The sequence below is a fragment of the Elgaria multicarinata genome, chromosome 11 (genome assembly GCF_023053635.1).
Source record: "Elgaria multicarinata webbii isolate HBS135686 ecotype San Diego chromosome 11, rElgMul1.1.pri, whole genome shotgun sequence".
In the NCBI taxonomy this organism is placed as follows: Eukaryota; Metazoa; Chordata; class Lepidosauria; order Squamata; family Anguidae; genus Elgaria; species Elgaria multicarinata.
Window position 1 is genome coordinate 45,096,480 of NC_086181.1, and position 27,717 is coordinate 45,124,196.

At 46.3% G+C, this 27,717-nt stretch overlaps 1 protein-coding gene across 1 annotated transcript in view; it reads right to left on the bottom strand.

Moving 5' to 3' along the window:
• GUCY2D (guanylate cyclase 2D, retinal) overlaps positions 1-17,613 on the bottom strand; it is a 31,709-nt gene extending 14,096 nt beyond the window's left edge. The window contains exons 1-7 of the mRNA XM_063137221.1: positions 16,896-17,613; positions 10,023-10,324; positions 8,166-8,520; positions 7,447-7,531; positions 7,198-7,294; positions 6,238-6,345; positions 2,693-2,776 (exon numbers count right to left, since the gene is read on the bottom strand). Of these exons, the coding sequence (XP_062993291.1) occupies positions 2,693-2,776; positions 6,238-6,345; positions 7,198-7,294; positions 7,447-7,531; positions 8,166-8,520; positions 10,023-10,324; positions 16,896-17,613 (1,749 nt within the window). The remainder of the gene's footprint in view (positions 1-2,692; positions 2,777-6,237; positions 6,346-7,197; positions 7,295-7,446; positions 7,532-8,165; positions 8,521-10,022; positions 10,325-16,895) is intronic.
• Between the last annotated feature and the right edge of the window lie 10,104 nt (positions 17,614-27,717).

Genomic DNA, 27,717 nt, shown 5'->3' on the forward strand with positions numbered 1-27,717 from the left:
CTTCATCACAATACTTAAAGGTGTAGCAGCTATACTAGAGTGACCAGATTTAAAAGAGGGCAGGGCACCTGCACGATCTATCACAATCCGGATAGAGAGGCGGGTAACAAATAAATATATTATTATGATTATGGTTATGATTATGATTCCGTGATTTATCAGGATTTTAGTTGTAAATTACACACACACACACACACACACACACACACACACACACACACTTTTATAAAACCACACCTGCACAGCATTCTGAGTACACTGTGAGGAAATCTTAAGCAAATCAGGAAAATCACTCTCCATAGGTATACAGCTCTATGAGAACCCGTAACATTGCTGCAATGAGCCATGCAGTGAGTTTACTTAAAAAGGGAAGGGGGGCATTTTGAGGGGCCTGTGCGACCAGCAGCCGCCCTGCAAAGTCAGAAACAAAGAAAGAAACTGCTTGTTTCGGGCTGAACGACAGAAGGCGTCTGTTTATCCACACATCTCGCCCCGTTGTTTTATCGCGCGGAGTTGCGGGTGGTCCAATTTTTACATCAAAAAGGGTTATGTGGGAAAGCTGGACCCGCCTCCTCTCTTACATGGATGCAACCCATCCCGGCTGGACCATCTTATTTGGTGGGGAAATTTCAGACTAAGAAAGCCCAATAAGGCAGACAGTGACGCGCAAACCAGTGACGCAGCTTTTGGACAAATGGTGCCCAAAAAGTCATTGACACAGACGTAGACTGGCATCTATCACGCTCAAGACGCTGTGCACCTTGACGTGACTGCTGCAATCCGCCCCTCCCCGCCCTTCAGCTAATCAAGCCCAAGGCTGATTAATTCTCCCCCATCCCAGGCACTGTTCATCACAACTGATCCCTTGAATTTGGCCACTTTTAACTGCAAGCCGTTGCTTCTTATTATATCTCTCTACAGAGGATCAGCAGCCCACGTGCTTTTCTCCACAGACAGGTTCTTACGCACCACCATCTCCTACCCATCAAGAAGCTAAAGGAGTCTGAAGCCCGGATAGGTCTGGCCTCGTGCATTTGGAGTTTTAACCAAAGGATGTTCCATTCTGCCCAAGCTTAACATCCCTACGCAACAGAGGAGGTGTCGGCCAGGATTAAAAAACGGGAGACAGAAAACAGGCTCGGATTGATCATTCGCGGGGTGGGGAGAGTTTTCTTAAAATGATTGCAGGATGAGTGCTTGATTTGTAAAAGAAAGGTACCGTGGCTTAAACCCACCAAAAGAGCCATTTTAGTCATATGCAAATTTATATAATTCAACCATTTAATTTGTTGATTCAAACACATTTGATTAACCAGGTAAGATTTCTTTAATTGGGGAAAACGCCCTAATAAGAAGGCGCCTATTTACACAGATCGTAGGGGGAAATTGTGACTTTGACATACAGTCCTGAGGTTCATCAGATGAGCGTTTTATCACCCGCTTGCTACCGCCCACTTACAGATGTGCGTGCGTCCTTTAGACGACGTCGATGTCCACCTCCCACATGTCAAGGGGTTTTATTAACTGTTAGTCTTAAATAATATATCACATAGGAACTGCATATTGTTTTAAATTGTAAATTTTAATTAATGCCTGTATGTTTGTAATGATGAGGTGATCTTTTGAAATGGACGGAAGACTTATTCAATAAAGTTTAATTCATTCACCTCCCACATGCCTCCCACGTGTTTCCCGATCCTTCCACTCATTTTTCCCTCGCAAAATAGACCCCTTTTAATCTGACTTTTTTTTAAAAAAAAAACCAGAATGTGCCACGATCTCCTGCTGTGTGCAGGAAAAGCAGTGCAATAAAAACAGCCCTGGATGGGCCATGTGGTCTTTGTTTACTTCCATTTTCCCCTGCGGGTAGACAGGGAAAGTAATGAGGGACAAAAGCGGGGGAGGAGAAGCGACGGTAAGGAAACGCGATTCCTCCCCCCCCCCCCCCCGGTGTGATGACGCTCCTTGAGCTTCCCCAAAGCACAAACATAAAATGGTGGTTGGATAAAAAGGCCCCCCAAGTCAGAGGGTATGTGTTCAAGTGGGCTTAAGCCTCAGCAGTACCTCCGCTTTTATAAATTAAGCACTCGTTCTGCAATCAGCCACAAAAGACTTTTCCAGCAAATGACCAATCCGAACCTCTTTCCTGTTTGTTATTTTAAATCCTGGCTGACATCGCCTCTACGGTGGCCTGGAAGTAAGAAAAAAAAAACATAGCCATAGCCATTTTTTTCCCTCCTTTCATTTCGAGAGGAGCAAAAACCCAAAATTAGGGGGGATTCCACACATTGTACTGAGGGCGCTTCCATGCACCCCCAGTGCGCACCCAAAGCGATTGTGTAGCTTGCCTGTTCAAAGAGATGAGGAAGAGGCGTCCTTGCCGCTCGCCACCGCTGGTCAGCGAGGAGGTAGGTGGGTGGCGACGGCGGTGGCAGTAAGGACGCCTCTTCCTCGTCTCTTCCAGGCAAGCTACACGATCGCTTTGGGTGCGCACTGGGGGCGCATGGAAGCGCCCTCAGTACGACGTGTGGAATCCCCCTAGCTAATACAGCAAAATGCATGAGAGCTGAAAAGTCAAGTGAAGGAAAAGCATCAGATCCTTTAGGGAGAGGGAGGGAGAAGAGACCAAAACGAAAGGCGAGCGGACTGGCAAAAGTCACGACAAAGCGTCCTTTCGTGGATCGGGACTTACCTGGACCGCGGCTATTATGCCTTGGGTGTTAAACAAAAGGAGAAGCAAGGGGACGTGGCTGCTGGCTTTTTGCTTGTCATCGCCCTAAGGATAGCAGGAAGCAGGCAGTCAAAAATAATGATGCTGATGGCAGAGGGGAGGGGAGGAGAGGGCAGGGGAGAAAGGAAAGGCAGAACCTGGAACAAGACTAGGTGTGTGAATTGAGGGGTGCCCACACCTCTTTCTCAGCCAGGGCTCACCAAAGCACAGCCCCGGAGCCTGTCCCAGAAATGCGTGCAATCCGTAATGTCAAGAGTGCCTCTGAACATGTGCAAAGCGCATTTCCCTCACAACTTCCCCCCCCCCCGCCCCACCCGCCCCGCAACACACACATCAGGGCAAAATTTGGGGCTTTTCGGGTAGGCTCATGCCCCAGCATGTCTCTGTTTAGAAATTAAACACTGACATTTCTCAGCAGCCGCTGTGTGAAATTGAGCCAAGTGATTCTTTTAGAGCCGTGGGGATGAAGGAAGGCAGCAGTGAGCAGGAGAGGGGTGGGCACACCGACAGCGCTGAGTGTGCTGGGACGAAGCCTTGCGTAGGCTCACAAGGATCTCAAGAGATGCCTTGACATATTGCGCAAAAAACAACAACACCCACCTTGGAGTTAGAAGAGGCTTCTGATTCCTTTCGTGACCCAGTGAAACCGCTGGAGGTTTAATTAGGGTGACCATATTTTGGAAACCAAAAAGGAGGACAACATGGTCACCATGTTAAAATTATTTTTAAAAAATAATTTTAAAACCTCAAACTTTTTTAAAAAATCCTAAAACTCAATGGATGGACAGATCTGTTTCAAACTTGGCATAGCTAAAGTCCTTGTTAAGAGCAATCATGGTTAAGTTTCATCTCTTTATCTTTAAAAATAACATTTTAAAAAAATTAAACCCTCAAATTGTAAAAAATTCCTAATAAATCAATGGATGAACAGATCTGTTTCAAATTTGGTATGGCTAATGCTCTACCTAAAAGCTATCATGGTGCCAAGAGAGCTTCAGCTATTGGGCGGTATAAAAATGTAATAAATAAATAAATAAAGTTTCTTGTCTTTATCTTAAAAAATGACGGAGTTATAAGCATTTTTGTTAATTCCTATTAGAGCTGCTCTTTTGGGGGGGGGGGAATCCGGATTTCCCCTTCCCCTCCAGGATTTGTCATCAAAAACCTGGACAAATCCAGTCATATGGTCACCCTAGTTTAATCAGAACTGGAGGCGGGGCAGGGCAGAGCACTGCCGCTCCCAAGGTGTGGGGGTGTGTGTGGAATCACCAAGAGAGGAGGATAGAGAAGCCAACGCGGTGCCTGCCTTGCCGCTGCTAGAGGAGGAGCAATGGACACAGTTTCGTAGGAAGAGCAGACAGCCCCCATGCAGCCGTCTTGCCATTGCTAGAGAGGTCACTGCTGTAGCCTCTCTGTGTATATTACAGAGACCCCCTGCTTTGCATGCAGAAGAAGGCCACCGGTTCGATCCTCGGCTTCTCCAGGTAGGGCAGAGAAACCCTGGAGAGCCATTGCTGCCAGTCAGTGTCCTCAAGATAATAAGGGAAAAACACTATGTAGAACCAATAAAAAAAGAGAGAGAGAGACTCTACTGTAGAAGAGTAGAAAAGTTTTTAATCTCTTGGTCCAAACGTCTCTACTGTATAAAAATACGTTGTTGTTTTTGAAAACTATTTGAAAAAGAGCTCGACGTTTCAAATCTCTCGATACGTCCTCAGGAGCTGATTATATTTATTTATTTATTTATTTATTTATTTATATAGCACCATCAGTGTACATGGTGCTGTACAGAGTAAAACAATAAAATAGCAAGACCCTGCCGCATAGGCTTACATTCTAATAAAATCATAATAAAACAATAAGAAGGGGAAGAGAATGCACCAAACAGGCACAGGGTAGAGTAAAACTAACAGTATAAAAGTCAGATCAAAATCAAGTTTTAAAAGCTTTAGAAAAAAGAAAAGTTTTTAGCTGAGCTTTAATTATTCTGATTAGACAGAATAGCATGAAAAAAACCCGGCTGTGGAATGAGCTCTCTAAGGAGGTTCGCTTGGCACCTACATTACCCTATTTCTTCCATTCTAAGACGCACTTTCCCCCCCATATAAACATCTCTAAAAATGGGGTGCGTCTTAGAATCGCGGGTGTGTCTTAGGGTTTTTTTCCTGTTGGCGGTACTGAAATTACTGTGCATCTTACAATCGAAGAAATACGGTATATGCTTTTAGACGCCAGGTGAAGACCTTTTTATTCTTCCAGCATTTTAACAGTCTCTAAATAAATTTTAACTTGGTGTTTTAAATTCGTAATTTTACATTGCTGCTGTTTTTATCTGGTTGAGCTTTTAGATTGTATTTTATATTATGGTTTTATACTGTTGTTTTATACTTTGAATGTTTTTCATTTTTGTGAACCGCCCAGAGAGCTCCGGCTATTGGGCGGTATAGAAATGTAATAAATAAATAAATAAATAAATAAACAAGGAGTCAAAACGGAGCAGTTAAAAGTCTTCTTTACGGCAGAGACAACAGGCGACGAGAGCATAAAGAAGTCTTTTAACTGCTCCATTTTAATCTTAATTTTAGAATTTCTGTAAACCGCCCAGAGAGCCCTGGCTATGGGAGCGGTATAGAAGTGCAATAAATAAATAAATAAATAATTTTTGACTCTTTGTTTTTTCATGATATTCTATCTAATCAGCTCCTGGGGAAGGATCGATAGATTTGAAACGTCGAGCCCTTTTTCAAACAGTTTTTTTTAAAAAAAACATATTTTTAAACAGTAGAAACATTTGGACCAAGAGATTAAAAACTTTTCTACTCTTCAACGCTAGAGTCTCTCTCTCTCTCTTTTGTATTTGTGCCAGTCAGTGTCAACAATACTGAGCTGGATAGACTAATGAGCAGGCAGCCTCCTGTGTCGCTAAATGAGCGGTTCAGTATTGCAGCAAAGGAGTGGCGGAGCGGCAGGTCACATCGCTTCCCAACCGATATGGTGCAGGAAGATATGAAGAAGGGAGCAGGTAAGGTCTCTATGGGGCAGCAAACTGTGCCGACAAGCAGAGCCGCACTGAGAACAAGTGGTGGGTGGGTGGGTGGGTGGGGGCTTTGGGAATCAGTGAGGGCACCTTTCACCACAAATAGGCCCAGGCACGCCCCCTGGACGTTTAGGCCTCTGTCCCTATGGCTGAGCCAATGGCCACCAGTTGCCACTCAAAATGGCACCCATCGCGACAACGGATGGAGGTTGGAGGACGTAAAAGAAAGCTGGGGACGTGGGAGGGGAGGGGTTTAAACAAAGACCCCAGTATATAAAGAGGAAGGCAGTAGGTAGGGCAGTGGCCGTGTGAGGACATGAGCCCGATGTCACTGCACCAGAGGATTCCTCTGGCCCACTGCCCTCCCCCCACCCTGATCCACACACACACACACACCCCTCTTGACTAGGGATTGGGAGAGAGGAAGGACGCGGGGCGGCACATGGTGCAGGGGCGGACATGTCGTTACCTCCGCCACAGCAACGTTGGTGTTTTCCGCGTTCGCGGCCACACTCTTGATGCTTTTCATGTCCACCATGCTTCGTCCTCCAAGACTGGGGTGGCTGTCGTCCATTTTCTGGCGGAGGAAATAGGGAGACGGCCGTGAACTCAAAAACAACTTTCTTACAGTGAACAAAGGGAACCACTTTAACCTTTGACATTCAGACCCTCCACAGTATACCAGGAGTGAGCAGAATATGGATCACCAGATGTTTTGGAGCAAACTCCCCAAAGCCAACATAGCCAATGGATGGAAAAGCTGGGAAATGAAGTCCAAATTATCTGGAGATATTTTACATACTATCCAGGATAGGATGAAAAGGAGGGCAGGACTCCCATATCTTTAACAGTTGTATTGAAAAGGGAAATTCAGCAGGTGACATTTGTATGTATTCAGCACCTGGTGAAATCCCCTCTTCATCACAACCATTAAAGCTGCAGGAGCTATACTAGAGTGACCAGATACAAAAGAGGGCATGGCTCCTGCAGCTTTAACTGTAGAGATGAAGAGGGAATTTCACCAAGTGCTGCATACAAAACAAATGACACTTGCTGAAATTCCCTTTTCTATACAACTGTTAATGATACCGGAGCCCTGTCCTCCTTTCCATATGGTCACTCTAACGTTATAACCATTCCGAAATAGTTCTGATCTCCTCATCAGTTCCATCCACCAATAACTGATGACCAGAATTTGTTTCTACATTTCCATAATGTCATTCCTTTACTTCTTGGATAAGTACCAATCTTCTCTTGGGCCTTGAGTAGAACCATTACTTGCATTGCCAAACTCTCTGTCTCTGACTTTGGGATGCTCCATCTTGAAATCCTCTCCTTTAGCTCCATAGTTAACAGCAACCTGTCTCCAAATGTCTGTTTACTCCTCAAAGGTCCATTCATAGCAGCCCCCTCCCCTCCCCGCATTCACCTTCTTGCTGCTCTGGGTATTAATGAAGGTCAAGTCATCCATGGTGAGAACAATCTTGTTGGGTCCCTTCATGAGTTGGGCGTGTTGAAACTTGCGCCTGTAGGGATCAACACAAATGGAGCAGAAGGTTCAGAAGCCAAAAGTGGCCGGCCGGCCATCATCATCAACTCACAGGAGAATGTTGCAAAATCCAAAATGGCTGCCAGTAGCCCTGCAGACCCAGTAATGAGAGGTGTTGGCGTAACTCACCTGAGATGGAAAGCAAGGGCCACTCCACCCATGACCAAGCCAATAACCGCTAGAAATAGGAAGAGGATGAAACCGGCATTCACTCCTAAAGGAGAAGGAGAAGACTGTGACCACCGGGAATTGCACAACACGGAGGCAGGTGGAGATAACATAGATTTCCAGTTCCATTGCCAGTAACAGCCTCCCTTTGAGTCTTAAACAACATAGAATCATAGAATAGTAAAGTTGGAAGGGGCCTATAAGGACTTCGAGTCCAACCCCCTGCTCAATGCAGGAATCCACCTTAAAGCATCCCTGGCAGATGGCTGTTGACCTGCATCTTGAAGGCCTCTAGTGTGGGAGAGCCCACAACCTCCCTAGGTCACTGGTTCCATTGTCATACCACTCTAACAGTCAGGAAGTTTTTCCTGATGTCCAGCTGGAATCTGGTTTCCTGTAAATTGAGCCCCTTGTTCCATGTCCTGCACTCTGGGATGATCGAAAGAGATCCTGGCCCTCCTCTGTGTGACAACCATTCCTAACCATGGTGGCTACATAACCACGGTTTAAACGCACTCACAAACCATTTGGCGCAAAAGAGTTAGTGGCCTAACCATGGCTTAGTGTGTTGTCTGAACAGGCCCTGCCCGTTACAAATTCTGCATCCCTCTTTTCGCCATCCAGCAATAACACACAGAGACACAGACACACACACAGAGCTGCCTCACTTCAATACTCACCTCCAGTGCAGATGCTGACGGAGTCAAACCAGCAGTTGGAGTCCGTGTCTGGACTGGAACTGTGAGGCCAATGAACGGTGTGGCCGACGTAGCGGAGGGTTCCAGCAGCCACGTCCACGCTGTAGGTGGGCCAAAGACGGTTGCCCTTGCCGTCCGTGTCCAGGATGACGTAGGGCACCACGGCGTCTCCATATTCATCAGCTGACACTGTCTGGCTGAAACCCTCCAGCTCAAAGTCCTTGGCGTGTTCGGCAATGCTGGTACCCATGACCCACTTGCCGGACATACGCGTGCTCTCCACTGCCTTGGCCATGAAGTAGATGGAGTTAAAAATGGTACCAAAGAGAGGGTGTGCCTATATAAAGGGAACGGAAGAAGAGTTAGGGGCAACTCTTGCATGCATTAAATTGTGCAAATGAGAACATTTGCTTCTGTTTTCTTGTTCTTCGTAACTTATGTCGCTAGGTCTGCAGGAGTAGAGGCCCTGTTTATCCCAGCACTGCCCCAATATTTAAGAATTCGCCAGGAACTACTGAGAAGTTTTCAAAACCAATTTCACAGTACCAACTTCTCCAAAGGAAGTGAGGCAGGTGGCTACCAGGAGCAGGGCCTTCTCTGCTGTGGCACCCCGGCTGTGGAATGAGCTCCCTAAGGAGGTTCGCTTGGCACCTACATTATATGCTTTTAGACGCCAGGTGAAGACCTTTTTATTCTCCCAGCATTTTAACAGTCTATAAATAAATTTTAACTTGGTGTTTTAAATTTATAATTTTGCATTGCTGCTGTTTTTATCTGGTTGAGCTTTTATATTGTATTTTATATTATGGTTTTATACTGTTGTTTTATACTTTAAATGTTTTTAATTTTTGTGAACCACCCAGAGAGCTCCGGCTATTGGGCGGTATAGAAATGTAATAAATAAATAAATAAATAAATAAATACTGTGGTCTGGAAATGTGGCTCTGTTATTGTTGTATGCTTAAAACTTGAAAGGTAAAACCCTAACCAGTCCCATTCACTTAAGGCGGTCTACTCTTATATGCACCTGGACAACAACTACGATCCTCAGAGGAGGTCCTGCTGGCCATTGAAAAGAAACATAATGCCCCCATGAAGAACCTCAGCGGCAGGGCCTTCTCTGTGGCGGCACCCAACCTCTAGAGGACCCTCCCTGGTGCAGTTTGGGAGGCAGAAAATGTAACATCTTTTAAACACCTCCTGAAAACATACCTTTTCACACAAGCTTTCCCTGGGTTTTAACAGGTGTCATTTGTATGCATGCAGCCACTGGTGAAATTCCCTTTTCATCACAACAATTAAAGCTGCAGGAGCCCTGCCCTCTTTTGTATCTGGTCACTCTAACATAGCTGCTGCAGCTTTAATTATTGTGACGAAGAGGGAATTTCACCAGGTGTTGTATGCATATAAATGACACCTGCTGAAATCCCGTTTTCTATACAACTGTTAAAGATACAGGAGCTCTGTCCTCCTTTCCATGTGGTCACCTTAACCAAGGCAGTAAGCTTATAAACACCAGTTGCTGGGGAACATGGGTAGGAGGGTATTGTTGCTGCTTGTTGGTCCCTGGCCGCTGGCTGTTCGGCCCCTGTGTGAACAGAGTGCTGGACTAGATGGACCGTCGGTCTGATCCAACAGGGCTCTCCTTGTGTCATTATGTTCAATATTATGAATATTGAATTCTGTGCCACATTAACTAAGAATGCAGTTTTGAGAACACTCACGATACACACAACTCTGAGCACAGAGAGATCCTCATAAATCTCAGCCTCTCGCTTCCAACAACCTCACCCGTTATTCCCACCCGATCCGCTCCACTGACTCTTTCTCTTCACGCACCTGGTCGGCATCAAGGTGGCCAGGAATCTCCCTTTTCTCCTGAGCCTCCCGGAAGGCCTGCCGGAAGGATTGTTCCGGTGAGTCGACGGTGACCGTGAGCACCGCGTCGTATGCCAAGCGCAGTTTGATACTGTCATCCAGGACAGTGTAGGACTCCTTCTGGTAGGGCATGCTGTAAGTCAGGGCGTCGTAGGGGATGAAAACGTAGCTCCCGTCTGTCATGTCCAGGTCCTCGGCCTGCTCCAACAGGAGGCGCTGCTCCTCCCCACCCAACAGGACAGAGTGCATACACATGATGACCACTGGGTAGAAAAGGTCCCCAAAGGAGGATAAAAGGGAACAGGCGTTGGGAAGGCGAGCAGGGAGGAGAAGGCAGGAAGGGTAAGAGGGTCAAGAGAAAAATGAATGTCAAGTCCAGTGCTCTTCAAGGCTTCATCCGAACTTGTGGGTCTATAATAAAGAAAATAGGACCTCTGCCCATGTGCAGGGTGCCTTTTATAACTGCACATGCATCCCAGAAATCTTAGATTATGCAAAACAGCAGAGAATGTCACTTCCATGTAGACTCAAGCAACCTCAGCAGCTCTGTTTCAAGCTCTGAATAGGGCTTATCACTGGGGTACAAGTGAAGTTCCGATCGAGAAAGAGGGTTCATCTGATCATATACCAAGTGCCTTTCCCTCACCATATCCTGCTCTCACCATCTTGGTGGAGGGAGAAACCCTCCTCCGCGTTCCACCAACACGAGACGTACACTATGGTGGGACGTGGGAGAGGGCTTCCTCTGTGGTGGCCCCCCAGCTGTGGAATGCCTCCCCTTAGAGGCCCAACTGGTGCCGGCACTGGTTTCATTTCGGCGCCAAGTTAAGACATGGCTTTTTAACAAAGCCTTTGATGGCTAAATTCACCAAGCCTGTACATAGCTTTAAAGGTTTTCATTGGTTTTACTGTTTTTAAATTCTGTACTGGTTTTAGCTTATTAATGGTTTGATTTGTTTTTAGATGTATATTTATTGTTTTATATTGTTTTTATGATTTTATCTGTATGCCGCCCTGAGATCCTTGTGATATAGGGTGGGATACAAATGTCTTAATAAATAAAAATAAATAAATATAAAATCAGTAGGTCTTGGTGACAGTCGGGAGAAAGGAGTATTTCTGAGTCAGCCACAGACCTCACCCAAACCAATAAGAAACAGCCCCTCTGTGCCTGCTATTAATTGTGTGTGTGTGTGTGTGTGTGTGTGTGTGTGTGTGTGTGTGTGTGTGTTTTAAATGGGGACATTTCCTATTGATGTGTTTAGTGTCAAATCTACCTTGTCCCTGTGTCTGCCATACTATATAAGTTCATTTGAGAGCAGGAGTATGAAGAGTCCCCTATGGGGAAAGGTTGCAACATAGAATAGCAGAGTTAGAAGGGGCCTACAAGGCCATCCAGTCCAACCCCCTGCTCAATGCAGGAATACACCCTAAAGCATCCCTGACAGATGGTTGTCCAGCTGCCTCTTGAAGGCCTCTAGTGTGGGAGAGCCCACCACCTCCCTAGGTCACTGCTTCCATTGTCGTACTGCTCTAACAGTCAGGAAGTTTTTCCTGATGTCCTGCTGGAATCTGGCTTCCTTTAACTTGAGCCCGTTATTCCGTGTCCTGCACTCTGGGAGGATCGAGAAGAGATCCTGGCCCTCCTCTGTGTGACAACCTTTTAAGTATTTGAAGAGTGCTCTCATGTCTCCCCTCAATCTTCTCCTCTCCAGGCTAAACATGCCCAGTTCTTTCAGTCTCTCTTCATAGGGCTTTGTTTCCAGATCATCCTGGTTGCCCTCCTCTGAACACGCTCCAGCTTATTGCACTCATGTCCTACGTGTGGGTTTCCTACAGGCAGCTGGTTGACTACTATGTCAACGAAAAGCTGGAATAGATGGACCCTTGATTTGATTCGAGAGCCTCGTGTGGCGCAGAGTGGTAAGCGGCAGTTACTGTAGCCGAAACTCTCCCCACGGCCTGAGTTCGATCCCAGCAGAAGCTGGTGCTCAGGTCGACTCAGCCTTCCATCCTTCCCAGGTCGGTAAAATGAGTACTCAGCTAGCTGGGGGAAAGGTAACCGTGACTGGGGAAGGCAATGGCGAACCACCCCGCTACAAAGTCTGCCAAGAAAAAGTCAGTGAAAGCAGGCGTCCCTCTAGGAGTCAGCAATGACTCAAGCGCTTTGCATGAGAGGTTCCTTTCCTTTCTTCCTTTCCTGGTCTGATTCAGCACAGCTCTTCTTCCGACTAAACACGTACAGAGCTGGGCTGCAAGATTTTGAGCTGGCTAGTATGGAGCACCTTTGGAAAGCTGTAACAGTTCTGTGCTGCTTAACAACAGAATTGACTATTTATAATTATTCGTTTGTTTTGGAGTATTTATACACTGCCTATTAACCGACGTTCCTGAGGAAACATACACTGCCTTTAAAATAAAACAACACGGATGAAAGTTATTAGCGAGGGGAGCAAAAGTGCATTTGAGTTTCACTCCAGACAGACTTTTCTTCTTCTGAGGGGGCTTCCAGAGAGAAGGCTTCTAAGTGGAAATAATCACAAAGAATCGTGCGGCTGACATTTCATCTTTCCTTCCTCAATGGAATTTTTTGTGGTAAGAGAAAGAGGTGGGAAAACTCCCAATAAAATCCCATGGACAAAGCTGGGTACAAAAAAAAAAAAAAAAAACTCCACCGCACTTGGAAGCACCCAGAATCTCTGGGCTGTGGCAGATCTCAGAGGAAAGAGGCACTGCAAGCAGGCCAGATATTAAGGGGAGGGCCGGTGGTCCACTGCTTTGAATGAAGAAGGTGCCAGTTTCAATCCCCGGAGGCATCTCTAAGAGGCTGTCTATAGGCTCTGCAAGCCCCAGGATGGCTCTGAATCTGTGCTGTGTTGGATATATGACGCAGCCGCTGATTCGGAGCCACCCCAGGGCAAAGAGACGAAGACTCGCAGGAGAAAAGTGGAATCATAGAATAGTAGAATTAGAAGGGGCCTCTAACACCATTGAGTCCAACCCCCCGCTCATTGCAAGAATCCACCTTAAAGCATCCCTGATAGAGGGCTGTCCAGCTGTCTCTTGAATGCCTCTAGTGTGGGAGAGACCACAACCTCCCTAGGGAACTGATTCCATTGTCGTACTGCTCTAACAGTCAGGAAGTTTTTCCTGACGTCCAGCCGGAACCTGGCTTCCTGTCGCTTGAGCCCATTATTCCATGTCCTGCACTCTGGGAGGATCAAGAAGAGATCCTGGCCCTCCTCTGTGTGACAACCTTTCAAGTATTGACTTACCCTGACTTTTCCTGGCCAAGCAAGATCAGAGCGGCTCTTTTCCATCTGCCCTCCCTTGGGTGCTGCTGCGCCTGGGGGTATTCCCGGGCAGAAGGCATGGGGGTGAGCCTGGCAAATCTAATAGCCACCGGAAAGCCCACGCTGCTCTCTTCATGTAAATAACTCGTTACCACCACGCAGCAGTGATACTGCGGGGTCTGGCGGCAAAGCCATGTCAACTTGACGCTGTGAAGACAGCCCCCAAGTACGGCTAACAAAGATTCCTGCCAGAAATCCCTGAGAGCCGCTGCCAGTCAGTGTGTCAACAATACTGAGTTACAAGGTCCAAGGGTCTGACTCAGTGACCCAGTTTGCATGATCACTGCAGCCCGCCGTGGCTTATTTAAACCACGTTGGGTGGGCCGACAGATGTTGTCATAGTCAAGCTGCAGCCACCATTTTTTGTGTCATGTGAAACCAGCACAGGTGGGTTGTTGGCACAGTTAACAAACTACCCACAACCCTAAAACAGCTCATGGGTTGTGGGTGGTTTGTTAACCATGCCAACACAACTAAGGCAGGATCTACACTACTGCTTTAAAACAGTTTATAACCGAAGTGACAACTGTTGAGGCCCAGGACACACTCCAGATACAGTTTTCAAAACGTTTTCAAAGTGTCATGTCATAGAATCACAGAATCATAGAATAGCAGAGTTGGAAGGGGCCTACAAGGCCATGGAGTCCAACCCCCTGCTCAATGCAGGAATCCACCCTAAAGCATCCCTGACAGATGGTTGTCCAGCTGCCTCTTGAAGGCCTCTAGGGTGGGAGAGCCCACAACCTCCGCAGGGAACTGATTCCATTGTCGTACTGCTCTAACAGTCAGGAAGTTTTTCCTGATGTCCTGCTGGAATCTGGCTTCCTTTAACTTGAGCCCGTTATTCTGTGTCCTGCACTCTGGGAGGATCGAGAAGAGATCCTGGCCCTCCTCTGTGTGACAACCTTTTAAGTATCTGAAGAGTGCTCTCATGTCTCCCCTCAATCTTCTCTTCTCCAGGCTAAACATGCCCAGTTCTTTCAGTCTCTCTTCATAGGGCTTTGTTTCCAGACCCCTGATGTCCTGCTTGGTGTACATCTGGCCCCGCTCTCACCGGATTTGCACAATACGCCAAGTCGTGGTCACAGTCTGAATATGCAAAATGGCCGCCCGCAAGCATCACTAAGCCCCAGGAGTTAAGTAACTCACTATGGCTTAGAGTGACATGCAAACCGGCTCAGTATAAGGCAACATCCTGTGACCCTATGTTTAGTCCTGCTGATGCCTCTCACAGCTTCGTTTCCTGATGGCAGACGCAAGAGGCACGGAGACGGTGGACAGAGGAGGAAGCAATGGTGCCTACCAGCCTCTTCCAATCCTCAGACATTTAAGTGCCTGCTTGCGCTCTCCCACCCCCGCCTTCATTCCTGGTAAACAAGTAAGTATTACAAAAGCTTCCAAAAGAATCCAGTATTTTCTGTTCACTAGGAAGCTGTAAATCTGCATATATGTTGTACACATTCATATATTTTCATGCAAACACTCATTCCTTTGCAGTCTGCTTCATCCACCAGCCCGGTCTGCATGATCGCAGGGTGGTTAACAAGCCACGGTGAGTTGTTAAAACACCCAGCGTGTGCCATTTAAGTTCTGGCTGATTTACATAATTATAGGGTGACCATATAAAAAGGAGGACAGGGCTATAAGCTTTCTGACAAAAGATGTGAACAAGGCCCTGATTGAGCATAAAACGCCATTGGGGGCAGAGGAGAAAGCAGTTCCATTGCTGTATAGGGTGGCCATATGAAAAGGAGGACAGGGCTCCTGTGTCTTTAACAGTTGCATAGCAAAGGGAATTTCAGCAGGTGTCATTTGTATATGTGGAGAGCCTGGTGAAATTCCCTCTTCATCACAACAGTTAAAGCTGCAGGTGCCCTGCCCTCTTTTAAATCTGGTCAGTCTAGTATAGCTCCTGCAGCTTTAACTGTGGTGATGAAGAGGGAATTTCACCAGGTTCTCCATATATATACATGGTACCTGCTGAAATTCCCTTTTCTATGCAACTGTTAAAGATACAGGAGCCCTGTCCTCCTTTTCATATGGTCACCCTACATAATTACCCTTCCTGGGAGTGGCTTCTCATGTTGTCTGAACCCAGAAAGGTTTACTGTGGTGGTTAACAAACTACCCAGAACCCATAGCCTGTTCTAGGGCTGTAAAGTGATTTATTAAGCACCCAACAAGCCAGCCAGGCTTGCCAGGTTCGGATGTCACAAGAAGCTACGGTGGTGGGATCTTCGATCGGCAACATGGCGGCCATTGTGGGCTGCGATGATCATGTGACCAGGTCATTCTCTGCCTCTGGGCATCCAGTCACCTTCCTTTCTCCACCTCACTAAGGTTGAGCTGATCAAGGCATCTGGTTTCAACACGCACTGTAGAATCTTCTGCAAATGTACCCTTGTCATTGAACGGAGCACAAACTCCAAATTATGATGAGTTATGGCAAAGGCCCCAAGCAGGGCTCCTGTCTGAAACCTGTGGAGTTGCTTCCAGTCCCTGCAAACCAGCCCTCCCAACCTGCTGCCCTCCAGATGTGTGGGGACTACAACTTCTAGCCTCTAGATGTGTTGGACTACAGCTCCCAGCATTCCAGAGGTCTTCAGTCTTTTGAGAACCTCCTCAGACAATGCATCTCCAGTAACCACAAGTTAACTCACGTGGTGGAAAGCTTCCAAAACAAGAAGGAACAAAAACCAAAGGCGTGGTGTGGTGGGGAATTGATCACAAGCAAAGCACAACAAATTTGGATGGCTTTAAAAGGGGGGTGGATAAATTCCTGGAGGCGAAGGCTATCCATGGCTACTAGCCCTGATGGCTCTGTGCTACCTCCAGTATTCAGGACAGTAAGCCTGTGTGCACCAGTTGCTGGGGAACATGGGTGGGAGGGGTTGCTGTTGCACCATGTCCTGCTTTGATGGTCCCTGGCCGACGGCTGGTTGGCCCCTGTGTGAACAGGGTGCTGGACTAGATGGACCCTTGGTCTGAACCAGCATCAGGGCTCTTCTTATGTTCTTAATATATAAAATTTGATTTAACATTCTTCATTTATCCAACGTCTTTCAGGGGACCACAACACAGGTCACAGGATCAGACTGACCTGCATTCATAGAGCTTTTCTACACGAGGCTGTTAATAGCCTGTATCAATTTTCAGTTTCATCCCGAAACTGAGATCTGAACACTACATGAGGAGTATTTCCCTTCCACTTCATAACCTCTAGGTGGCACTGTGGCATAGCAAAACATTACAAATATACACAAGAGAAAATCACGCTTTCTTTCACTTTCACAATGGAACGCTATGGTTTCCCTGCTCCGAAACAAAAAACTCACCGAAAATGCTACCCACAGTGAATAAGGAAACCCGTGTCTCATCCCCTGCCAAAAGAACAGATGTCATCTAACTATTGTCCCCCAGATCTTAGATCCTGTACCTTGGAGAGGCGCACCTGCCTATATTTCCCTCTGCCCAGCCATACCTCGTACATCATGGGTCTTCTGGATCCTGCGCAGGGCATCCCGTGCTCCATCGGGCTCATTCTCCATGGTGGCCACTACACTGACAGGGAGGCCAAAGTTACGCAGTGAATCGGCCAGGGCTTGGCCAACTTCCACCCAGAAGTCCTGCTCAGAGGTTACTACAGCCACGTGAGCCCACCGGAAGTACTTGAACACAGTGTAGAGCACGGCGGAGGCCTGTGGCAACGGCCGAGCAAAGGTACCAAAACGTTCCACCTCAGCATCATCAGTCAAGCAAGCCCAGGAGAAGACGGGCTTGTTCCAGGCTCTGCCAAGCAGCCCAGCCGCCTCACAGGTCGCTGGGTTGACCGGGCCTACAAAGCCAGAGGCGTAACGCTCCGAGTTGACAAACCCCACCAGGGCCTTCGCCGCCTGGCACTCTTCACTGAGGAGGATGTAATCGAACCAATAACCCTGGTTTACAGTCGAGTCGCTGTTGATGCGGCCAATGGCCAACTTGGCGGCTGCGTCAGGGTAGGCTCTGGCATAGATGGAGTCACAGTTCCAGGGGCCCATCACGCCCACCTTGAAGGTAGTTGGCTGGATACAGCAGGGCAAACACAGGAGCAAAAGCCAGAAGAGGAGAGCCCGACAGCGGGGGCCTTGATAGTAGCCCCACCTGGGATGGTTGGAAAGGCGGAGCAGGAAACTGTGGACGCCACAGCAAGCTAGGGTCATGTTGTCGTGGAGCCAGGGAATGGCGCGGTCGGGGAAGGGGCAGGGAGGGGGGGAGGGGGAGAAGGCACAGCTCACAGAGCCTTTAGTCCCTCAGGGGCCAGGCCCAAAAGTCTCTTGTTGGAGTAGTAGGTCCATTTGCCGCCATCAACGTGGTTAAGGTGGGCCACGCACAGTCGCCGCGCAAAGCTGGAAAAGAAAGAAAAGAGAAACATTATCAGACTAGGCTGAGGAATGGGATACTTGGGCTCTGAACCTGGCTAAGAGCAGTGTGCATAAGACCACAAACATTCCTAGTTATGTGTTACTTTTCATCACATTTTTTCATCACATTTTTAAGGCCTGTTTCACTACTTCGCTAAAGAGCATGCTGCTCATAGAAAGCTGGCTAGACCAAATACTAGGGCTGTGCACGCCCTCCCCAGACCACTTCGGATCCCTACTTCGGATCCCTGCCCTCCCTACTTACCTGGCTCCAAAGCTTCGGACCGGTCTGAACCACTTCGGACAGGTCCAAACTGCTTCGGGCCAAACCGAACCGCTTCAGACTGGTCCAAACCACTTCGGGACGATCCAGACTTCCCCCGATCCACTCTGGAACCAGACTTTGGAGGCCCGGATCAGCCCGCTCCGCTTCGGATCTGGGGATCTGTAACGGAGCGGAGCACACCCCAACCAAATACAGCCAAACATTCGACTGCCATCTTGTTACTGAAGTCAGCCCTGTGTTGCCCATAGCAATCACCTTGGCTTCAGAGGGTAGCCGCCATCTTCATTTTGGTCAAACTCCTCTTGCCCTCAGGGAAAGCCATTCTGCAGCCAGACTTTCTAGAGCTTACATCATTTCAGCTTTCTCTGAGGGAGCCAAGCAGAGTACGCTATCCCTCTTTTAATAAACCCATAACGTACCCTCAGTTATCGCCACACCTCCTACAATGGCATGAAGTCCATTTATCCACCATAACAAGAAGAAACATCCCCTCCCCTCCAAACACACACATAGGTCATGGCAGGAGAGGACAACTGCTTTGGCCATGGTCCATCCTATCCCATCAGCCTCGGCAGGTATTAGTCAGACCACTGCTCTGCTCACGCTCCAGCACCTGCCTCCATCCTTCAAATCCTAATCTTGCAGCTGAAGTAAAACAGGATTAACCTTTTCGCCCCAGCTGCCTGAACATATTAGGTGTGAATCGCCACAACGGACCTCACGTGCCCACGTGTGGCGACCAGGTCACCTCTACCAACTCCTTTGGAGGAGAGACAGGGCATGGGATTTCATATTTACTACGGGGATACTATGACTCCCAATCACACAACCTCACTAATTAATAATTTTGCGAGGTTCTGCAGGGGAGAAATGAAATTTTAGAGCTCAGTATGTCTTGATCGCACACTCACGCTTCAGAGTTTGAAAAACCGAAAACGGAGGGAAAATGGAGAACTACTCATATTAATTAAACCGCGCAGTTCACAATAATGACAACGAAGGTCTATTTTAATGTATTATTTAAAAGCAACTTAGGGAACAATATTTATTACTGACACATTAGAAGAGAAAGGAAATTTGATCATTTTGTGTAGGGTATTTCATTGTAAAAATGGAGCCTTTCTCAACCCTTTAAAACTTAGGATTTTTACACTTTGGTTCACTAGGTTCTGCCTTTCTTGCACCTTCCAAGTGTACCTATTGGAGGGCAGGGGTTAAATATTTATTTTCTGCCATGTTTAACAGATTTTTACCTCAGATTTATTTATTTATTTAAAAAATGAGACACCTTTAAGGGCAAGGCCCCTGCTCCTAGCTGGGGTCTTTCTCCCACTGATGTCAACTCTAACAACATAACCAACTTTTGAAATCCTGGGGGGGAGGGGGGGGATGACAGAATTTAGGGTATGAGAAGGAAATGCTGAAAGGTCTGCAGAGATATGAAATCAAAATGTTTGTGTTTGTTTTACAGCAGCCTTCCTCAACCTGGGGCGCTCCAGATGTGTTGGACTGCATCTCCCAGAATGCCCCAGCCAGGCTGGGGCATTCTGGGAGTTGTAGTCCAACACATCTGGAGCGCCCCAGGTTGAGGAAGGCTGTTTTACTGTCTTTTCTCGATGAAAACAGAATTTGTCTTTTGAAAATTTGGTCTTCAAAAATGTTTAGCAGGGTATATCAGCCACACCGAATTTGTTTAAGCTCATTATCCCACGGTGAGGAGCTGGTGTTATTACGTAACGTGAGACAAATAGACCTGTTTTCACTGACAAAGGTGGAAGGGTTTGCCTTTCCACATCAAACCTGAGTGCAACACCGGTATTTAAAATTCAGTGGAGCGTTATGAGTCCAAGTTGTGATATTCAAAACGATATGGGTGCTTAAGAAGAAAAACAGCTACACATTTCACAGTCTAAATCCACCTGAGGACATCCATATTGCTTTCGGTACAGTTTAGCACAGTGGTCTTCAACTGGTCCATACCCAAGACCCAACTTGGACTCCCAGTTGGCAACACGGGACTCACTTTTTCAATTTCACAATTGGTCAACATCAGGGTGACCATATGAAAAGGAGGACAGGGCTCCTGTATCTTTAACATTTGCACAGAAAAGGAAATTTCCTTAGCTGCCATTTGTATGCATACAGCACCTGGTGAAATTCCCTCTTCATCAAAACAGTTAAAACTGCAGGAGCCCTGCCCTCTTTTGTATCTGGTTACTCTAACTATACTTTAGCTATACTATAGTGACCAGGTCATGCATGCAAACAGATGACACCTGCTGAAATTCCCTCTTTTTTGCAACTGTTAAAGATACAGGAGCCCAGTCCTCCTTTTCATATGGTCACCTTAGTCAACATGGCAGCAACAGCTTTGCCGCAACCCATCCAGACTGATTTTGCAACCCACCAGTGGAAGACCACTGCTTAGCATACTGTTTCATGTGAAAATAAACAAATAAATAAATTAAATTAAATAAATAAATAAAATAATATAGTGCCTTTGACTATGAGCAGAGTATCTTTCCCAGAACAAACCACAAAATAGCCCTTAAATATTTGGGATTGTGGATAGACCTTTCAAAGCAGAGGACGAAATTTATGGAAAGGCTTAAGCCCTGCAGCTCTTGTTTTAAAAATAAAGCATGGGTTACAGTTTTGGTATGGGCCTGTGTGTTGGCTCGCTCTCCTCCATTGTTGAAGAAGGCCTTATAACTCAGCTGAAGAAGAAGTAAGCATGTGGAAATTGCCTCCCAACCCCAATAAGCAATGAAAAACCTCTACACATGAGAGAACGTTTCCAGGGCGATTTAAGGTGTAACCCTATGCATGTTGAGGCAGAATAAAGTCCTACAACTCCCAGCACGGATGGTTGGGATATGCCGGGAGTTATAGGCCTTTTTTCTGTATCAACATTACAGTGACTGTATGAAAAGGAGGACAGGGCTCCTGTATCTTTAACAGTTGCATAGAAAAGGGAATTTCAGCAGGTGTCATTGGTATATATGGAGAACCTGGTGAAATTTCCTCTCCATCACAACAGTTAAAGCTGCAGGTGCCCTGCCCTCTTTTAAATCTGGTCACTCTAACATAGCTTCTGCACCTTTAACTGCTGTGATGAAGAGGGAATTTCACCAGGTTCCCCATATATACAAATGACCCCTGCTGAAATTCCCTTTTCTATGCAACTGTTAAAGATACAGGAGCCCTGAACTCCTTTTCATATGGTCACCCTACTGTTTTAGATGTTAGTAAGGGGGTCTCCACCACCGAATCCTCCAAAAACCTCTGATGTGCCTCCTCTGTTCTCTCACACAGTGAGCTTGTTCAGACAACATGCTAAGCCAAAATGGTTAAGCATTTTGAGATAAACATTATGACTTAGTGGATCATATGAACCATTCCTAGCCATGGTGGCTACATAATCAGTTTAAACATGCTCACTAACCGTTTGCTGCAAAAGAGTTAGTGGCCTAACCATGGCTTAGCGTGTCATCTGAACAGGTCCAATGTTTCTTCTCAGATGAGATTTGCAACAGCACATGTATGCATCGCCGCCATCACCATCATCATCATCATCATCATCATCATCATCATCATCATCCAAGATCAGGATAACTCATTTTCTGGAACTATTGTCCTGCATGGTGTTATTTTGTCACATCCACTCTGAAAACTGAGTTGGATTGACAGGGGTATGCTGAGAATTAGGGGTCAGTTTTCGAGTGCCACCTTTATTTATTTATTTATTACATTTATATACCGCCCCATAGCTGAAGCTCTCTGGGCGGTTTACAAAGGTTAAAAACAGTGAACATTAAAAACAAATATACAAAAATTAAAACCATCAAAAGCATAAAAACAACAATATCCATTTAAAACAGCTATTCTGGGGTCGGTTAAAAACTCAGCATATGTTGTTTGCCTGGGAGAAGAGAAAAGTCTTGACCTGGGACTGAAAAGATAACAATGTTGGTGCCAGGCGAGCCTTGTCAGGGAGATCATTCCATAATTGGGGGGCCACCACTGAAAAGGCCCTCTCCCTTGTTGCCATCCTCCGAGCTTCCCCCGGAGTAGGCACCTGGAGGAGGACCTTAGATGAACGTAGTGTACGGGTAGGTTCATGTCGGGAGAGGCGTTCCGTCAGGTGTTGTGGACCCAAGCCATGCAGGGCTTCATAGGTTAAAACCAGCACCTTGAATTGGGCTCAGAAACGTATAGGCAGCCAATGCAAGTGGGCCAGAATCGGTCTTATATGTTCAAACCTTCTGGTTCCGGTTATCAATCTGGCCGCTGCATTTTGCACAAGCTGCAGATTCCAAACTGTCTTCAAAGGCAGCCCCACATAGAGGGCATTGCAGTAATCTAGTCATTAGAAGAGTGATGATGCTGTGGTCACAATAAGCTCCTTTGATGGCTTACACGTTTGATGCTTTGAATGACTGGACATTGCCTAATTTGTCAGGTTAAAAGGTTGGTGACCCTAACATGATATGAGAAAAGCCATATTTCATGCTGAGGCCAGTTCACACATGTGCAGCCAATGCTTTTCAACCATAGCATTAAATGGTGACTTGCTGCCTGACGTAACCATCACAAAGTAATCACCTGCTGTCAACCCAACCACAATGCTCCCTCCACCCCCATGGAGACAGTTCACACATTTGGCTGAGTCATCCAGCAAATGAATAAGCTTTTATCGAATTTGATGGCGTGGGTGGTCCAAACATCGTCACCCACATGTAACCCTCCTGTGCTGCCCCATCACTTCCTTCATAATGTGGAAAATCTGTTGAAGAAATGGAATAGCTGCACCAGGGATTCAGGCAGGAATGTTTTCCAGCCCTCCCGGGAGATGCCGAAAATGAAACTTAGGACTTTCTGCATGTAAAGCATGAACTCTACAGCCTTTCAATCGTGCTGTTGGGTTATTAGTACTAAGACCGCTCCAACTGGAAGCACCCTCGGACCTTAGGGGGAAAGGAAAATACTAGGCACTAGTCTTTTTTCAGAGATCTTGAAGACCAAAGAAAATGAGGCGAGGTCAGAGATAATGGGCTCCATCACACCAGCGTTTTATTGCACTCTCGTCATGCCTGGTTTGCAGTTTTGCAACATGGCACTCAGATGACGTCATCCAGACACCCCGCCTCTTCCCCTCCCTTTTCCGTGTTTTCCTAGAGAGGGGAAAGTCTGGATTATTTCCCCCAAACAGAATTAAAACACCTTTCAGCCCCCGTGTAGTGCCGTCCTCTCACTATTTCCTTTGTTGGGGGCATGTGCTTTGAAGGGAGAGCTTGCTGACGAAAGGGGAGGGCGGTGCGGTTCCTCTCCTCCAGTGCCATGTCAAACCAAGGGACTTGTGTTGAGTCGGTTGAACAGACTTTTGCTGCTGCAACCCCACCCTCATTGTCTGCAGAAACAGAGCCCAGCCGATGAAATGTTAAATCAGAAAATCACTAGACAACAAAGCCAGAGCGGGGCAGGGTGGGGTGGGAGAGCAAACAAGCGAAAGGGAAGCTTCATCAGCACAGCGTGATACCACAAACCGACGTGAAAGGGGCCATTAGCTTAACGCGCTAATGAAACAGAGGTAGAAATAGCAGAGGAAAACCAGGTGGGAAAAGTAATCGTGATGGAGCCCAATAGATTTTAGGCACAGCAAAGAAAAAAGGGGGGAAAAAGAGATAAGTAAAGCTAGAGGGGAATGCTTCCCAACCTTCAAATTTGGGTAACGAAATGAAGATTGGCTCACCCATGCAAGCCTGACCTCGGACTTTTCCATGAGAGTGTCTACATGGGTCCACAACACTCTGGAGACAAGCTTGAATGAAGTGGTACTAAGCAGCGGACATTTTTGCAGCAGCTGCTACTGTGGACCATTGTGTTCAAAACTAACACTTCGCCGAGTCGTTGTCCACTAAATTGCCCCAAGATATAACGAAATGTCCTTGCCTCAAGAAAAGCTTATGAGGATACACTGGAGCATACGCTAGATTCAAGGGATTCTATTATTATGGGCCTACATGTACTATCTTTTAAATATATTTGCAACTCATTGTTTCAAATGAACAGCTATCGCAAGATAAGAAATCAAAATTCCCTTCTTCCTCCAAGATACTTTGTAGACAGGAGATCCTACCCACCCACCGACCCTCCATACACACACACACACCAGTAGCTATTGTGATATGTGTTGCATGGATTTTTGTTGTGCCAATGTTGTGGGTAACAGAGGTTATGTAGCATAAAAGCAGGAAAGGAATCACAGCCTCATGTATAAAAACTCAGAGAGTCACAAAGTGTGTCTTCGCCCAGACAGAGATGTGACTTGTACAAACCAGAGTAGTGCAGAGGTGGCAGAGATCCATTATAGAGATCCATCTCTAATATGAAATCCAGGCACAACCCTGAATACACTATTCTTGTCCCACCCACCCTCATTTTAATATCCGCTGGCTGTGAATTTGACCTTAAGAAATCACAAAGCAAAAAGAGAAATCTCTAGCTCACATTTGGGGCTGATAGGGTTTCAGACTTCTTCTGCATTCAGCTTCCTGGGATCTGTTAGTCAAGACCCATCTTACATTTAAACAGAGCACCCAACCTCCTAAGAGTGCTTGAACAAAAGGGAATACTTTCAGGGATATTTCAGGCGTTAATCCCTTCCCTTTAGATCTTGTTTTATCCAGGCCATTATATTGGCGACACCAAAATAGCTCCCTTGTCTCAGCAAGAACTCCTCTACCCCAGACCATACTGTTAGGCATACAGTGGAGAATGTAGTATACAATTCCAGTTCCTTGACCTCAAAACCAGGAACGAAACATTATTACTATTACAGAACTTTCCATAGGGACTCAAAACATGTAGCCTCCCCTACCATTTCTACATTTGAAGAATAAAGGTGCAATCCTATGTGTGTTTAGACAGGGGGGGAAAGTCCCACAACTCCCAGCATTTCCCAGCAAGCCATGCTGGGAGTTGTAGGACTTTATTCTGCCTAAACATTCATAGGGTTATTCTCTAAGAAACCCGCAATTTTTGAGTATTTGATACAAGATCACCAATATTACACTCATAGAATCATAGAATAGTAGAGTTGGAAGGGGCCTATAAAGCCATCGAGTCCAACCCCCTGCTCAATGCAGGAATCTACCTTAAAGCATCCCTGACAGATGGCTGTCCAGCTGCCTCTTGAAGGCCTCTAGTGTGGAAGAGCCCACAACCTCCCTAGGTAACTGATTCCATTGTTGTACTGCTCTAACAGTCAGGAAGTTTTTCCTGATGTCCAGCTGGAATCTGGCTTCCTGTCACTTGAGCCCATGATTCCGTGTCCTGCACTCTGGGAGGATCGAGAAGAGATCCTGGCCCTCCTCTGGGTGACAACCTTTTAAGTATTTGAAGAGTGCTCTCATGTCTCCCCTCAATCTTCTCTTCTCCAAGCTAAACATGCCCAGTTCTTTCAGTCTCTCTTATAGGGCTTTGTTTCCAGACCCCTGATCATCCTGGTTGCCCTCCTCTGAACACGCTCCAGCTTGTCTGCGTCCTTCTTGAATTGTGGAGCCCAGAACTGGACGCAAGACTCTAGATGAGGCTTGATCAGGGCCGAATAGAGAGGAACCAGTACCTCACGCGATTTGGAAGCTATACTTCTATTAATGCAGCCCAAAATAGCTTTTGCCTTGTTTGCAGCGAATTCTCACCATTGCGTAGTTTTCCTGTTTTACCCGTCTCTGCACTATGTAGGGAATGCAAACCTAATACTACCATTTGTCTGACAAATTGTGTCTATTTGCCCCTCAAAATGCTTGGGCGCTGCCACTCGCAACTCTCTCCCTCCTTGTCCCTATAGCGAGTTCTGAAACGCAGTTGTGATATAAAAATGTAGAGCATGCCGTCTAAATGTGAGAAGAGTATTTCTGGATTGTAGGGAAATGTTGTTTTTTCCTTATTATTATTTCCAAGATTCACATTTCAAACATACTTGCGTAGGCGTGCTCAACACACCACATGGACACAGGTGGCATTTTTGTGGCTTGTTCACTGTCATATCATGAATCCCTTGCACACGTTCTCCTCTGCCAGCTACATGGGAAAGGATGCTATTAGGAATAAGGTACATGCCAGAGACATTCCATCACACCCTTTCTGCAATGCGCTCTACATAGGGCTACCTTTGTGCCTAGTCCGGAAACTTCAACTAGTCCAAAATACGGCAGCCATGCTGGTCACTGGTATACCAAAATACACCAGTTTTAAAATCTCTTCACTGGCTGCCAATTAGTTTCCGGGTGAAGTGTAAAGTGTTGGTTATCACCTTTAAAGCCCTACATGGTTTGGGTCCAGGCTACCTGCGGGATCGCCTTCTCCCATACAATCCGCCCCACACGCTCAGGTCCTCTGGGAAGAATCTACTTCAGCTAGCAAAAACTAGATTAACAACTGTTACCCAGAGGACCTTCTCTTCTGCTGCTCCCACACTGTGGAATGGCCTGCCGGAGGAGATTTGTCAACTTGACAGTTTTTTAGCGTTTAAAAAAGCAATAAAGACTGATCATTCCGGCAGGCCTATCCAGTGAAATTTTAGAATGTTGTTAGGATGTTTTAATCATGTGTGCTTTGTTTTTAATCAGTTTTCAATGTGTTTTATATTCACTGTTGTTCCCCACCTCGATCCAAGTGGAGAGTCAGGTAAGAAATATTATTATTATTATTATTATTATTATTATTATTATTATTATTATTATTATTATTATTATTATTTCTGCTCCTTCCAGCTCACTTTTTCCTCTACTTCAGGATCTGCCAAGAGCAGGGATGGGAGGAATAGATTTATTGTTTCCCATTAAGAAAGATCTAGGCAGGGAGAAATTCCTTCCCTCCTGAATAAACTGCTCAGTAGAGCAGAGGAGTTGCCCGTTATTACAGGATCCCCAAAAAACAAGGTCCAGGAATCTGCTCTGCCTTCCCTGATCTCTCAAGTTTCCTGGGTGACCGAGTGCTAAGTGTGACATTATTTTGTAGTATTACAACAGCTGACCCATTAAAACCTCCCCAATAAAAATCTTCAGTCCTAGGGTTGAGGACAGTGAATAGTAAAACTGATGTTTGGAAGGCTGCCAGAGGAAGAAAGAGGTTGAAAGACAGAGAGAGAGAAAAAGAGAGAGAGAGAGAAAGCAAGCCAAAGGAATATATTGAATTTATATTTTGCTTTGCAGTGAGAATAAACTGCAAACGTAAGATCAAAGAAACTGGCTGGTTCAAAAGCAGGATTATTACCAGACCTGGATCAATCCTACTAGTTCTAAGAAGATCCCATTTACTCAGAAACTCATGGTTTGAATGTCGGTCTAATACATGGAAGTTGGCCAATATAGCAAACAAACAGCTGGGTGACAGGGATGAGATAAACTTAGTAGAAGAACAGGTATGTACAGGAACTAGGAGGACAGGTGACTCACCTGATCTTCATCAGGTGTGGCTGTGATGAACCGGTGCCTGGCTGCGACAATGGACTGGATGAGGGCTAACAAACTGAAACTCAATCCAGACAAGACTGAGATGCTGCTGGTGGGTGGTTCTTCTGACCGGATGGGGGTGGTGTTCAACCTGTTCTA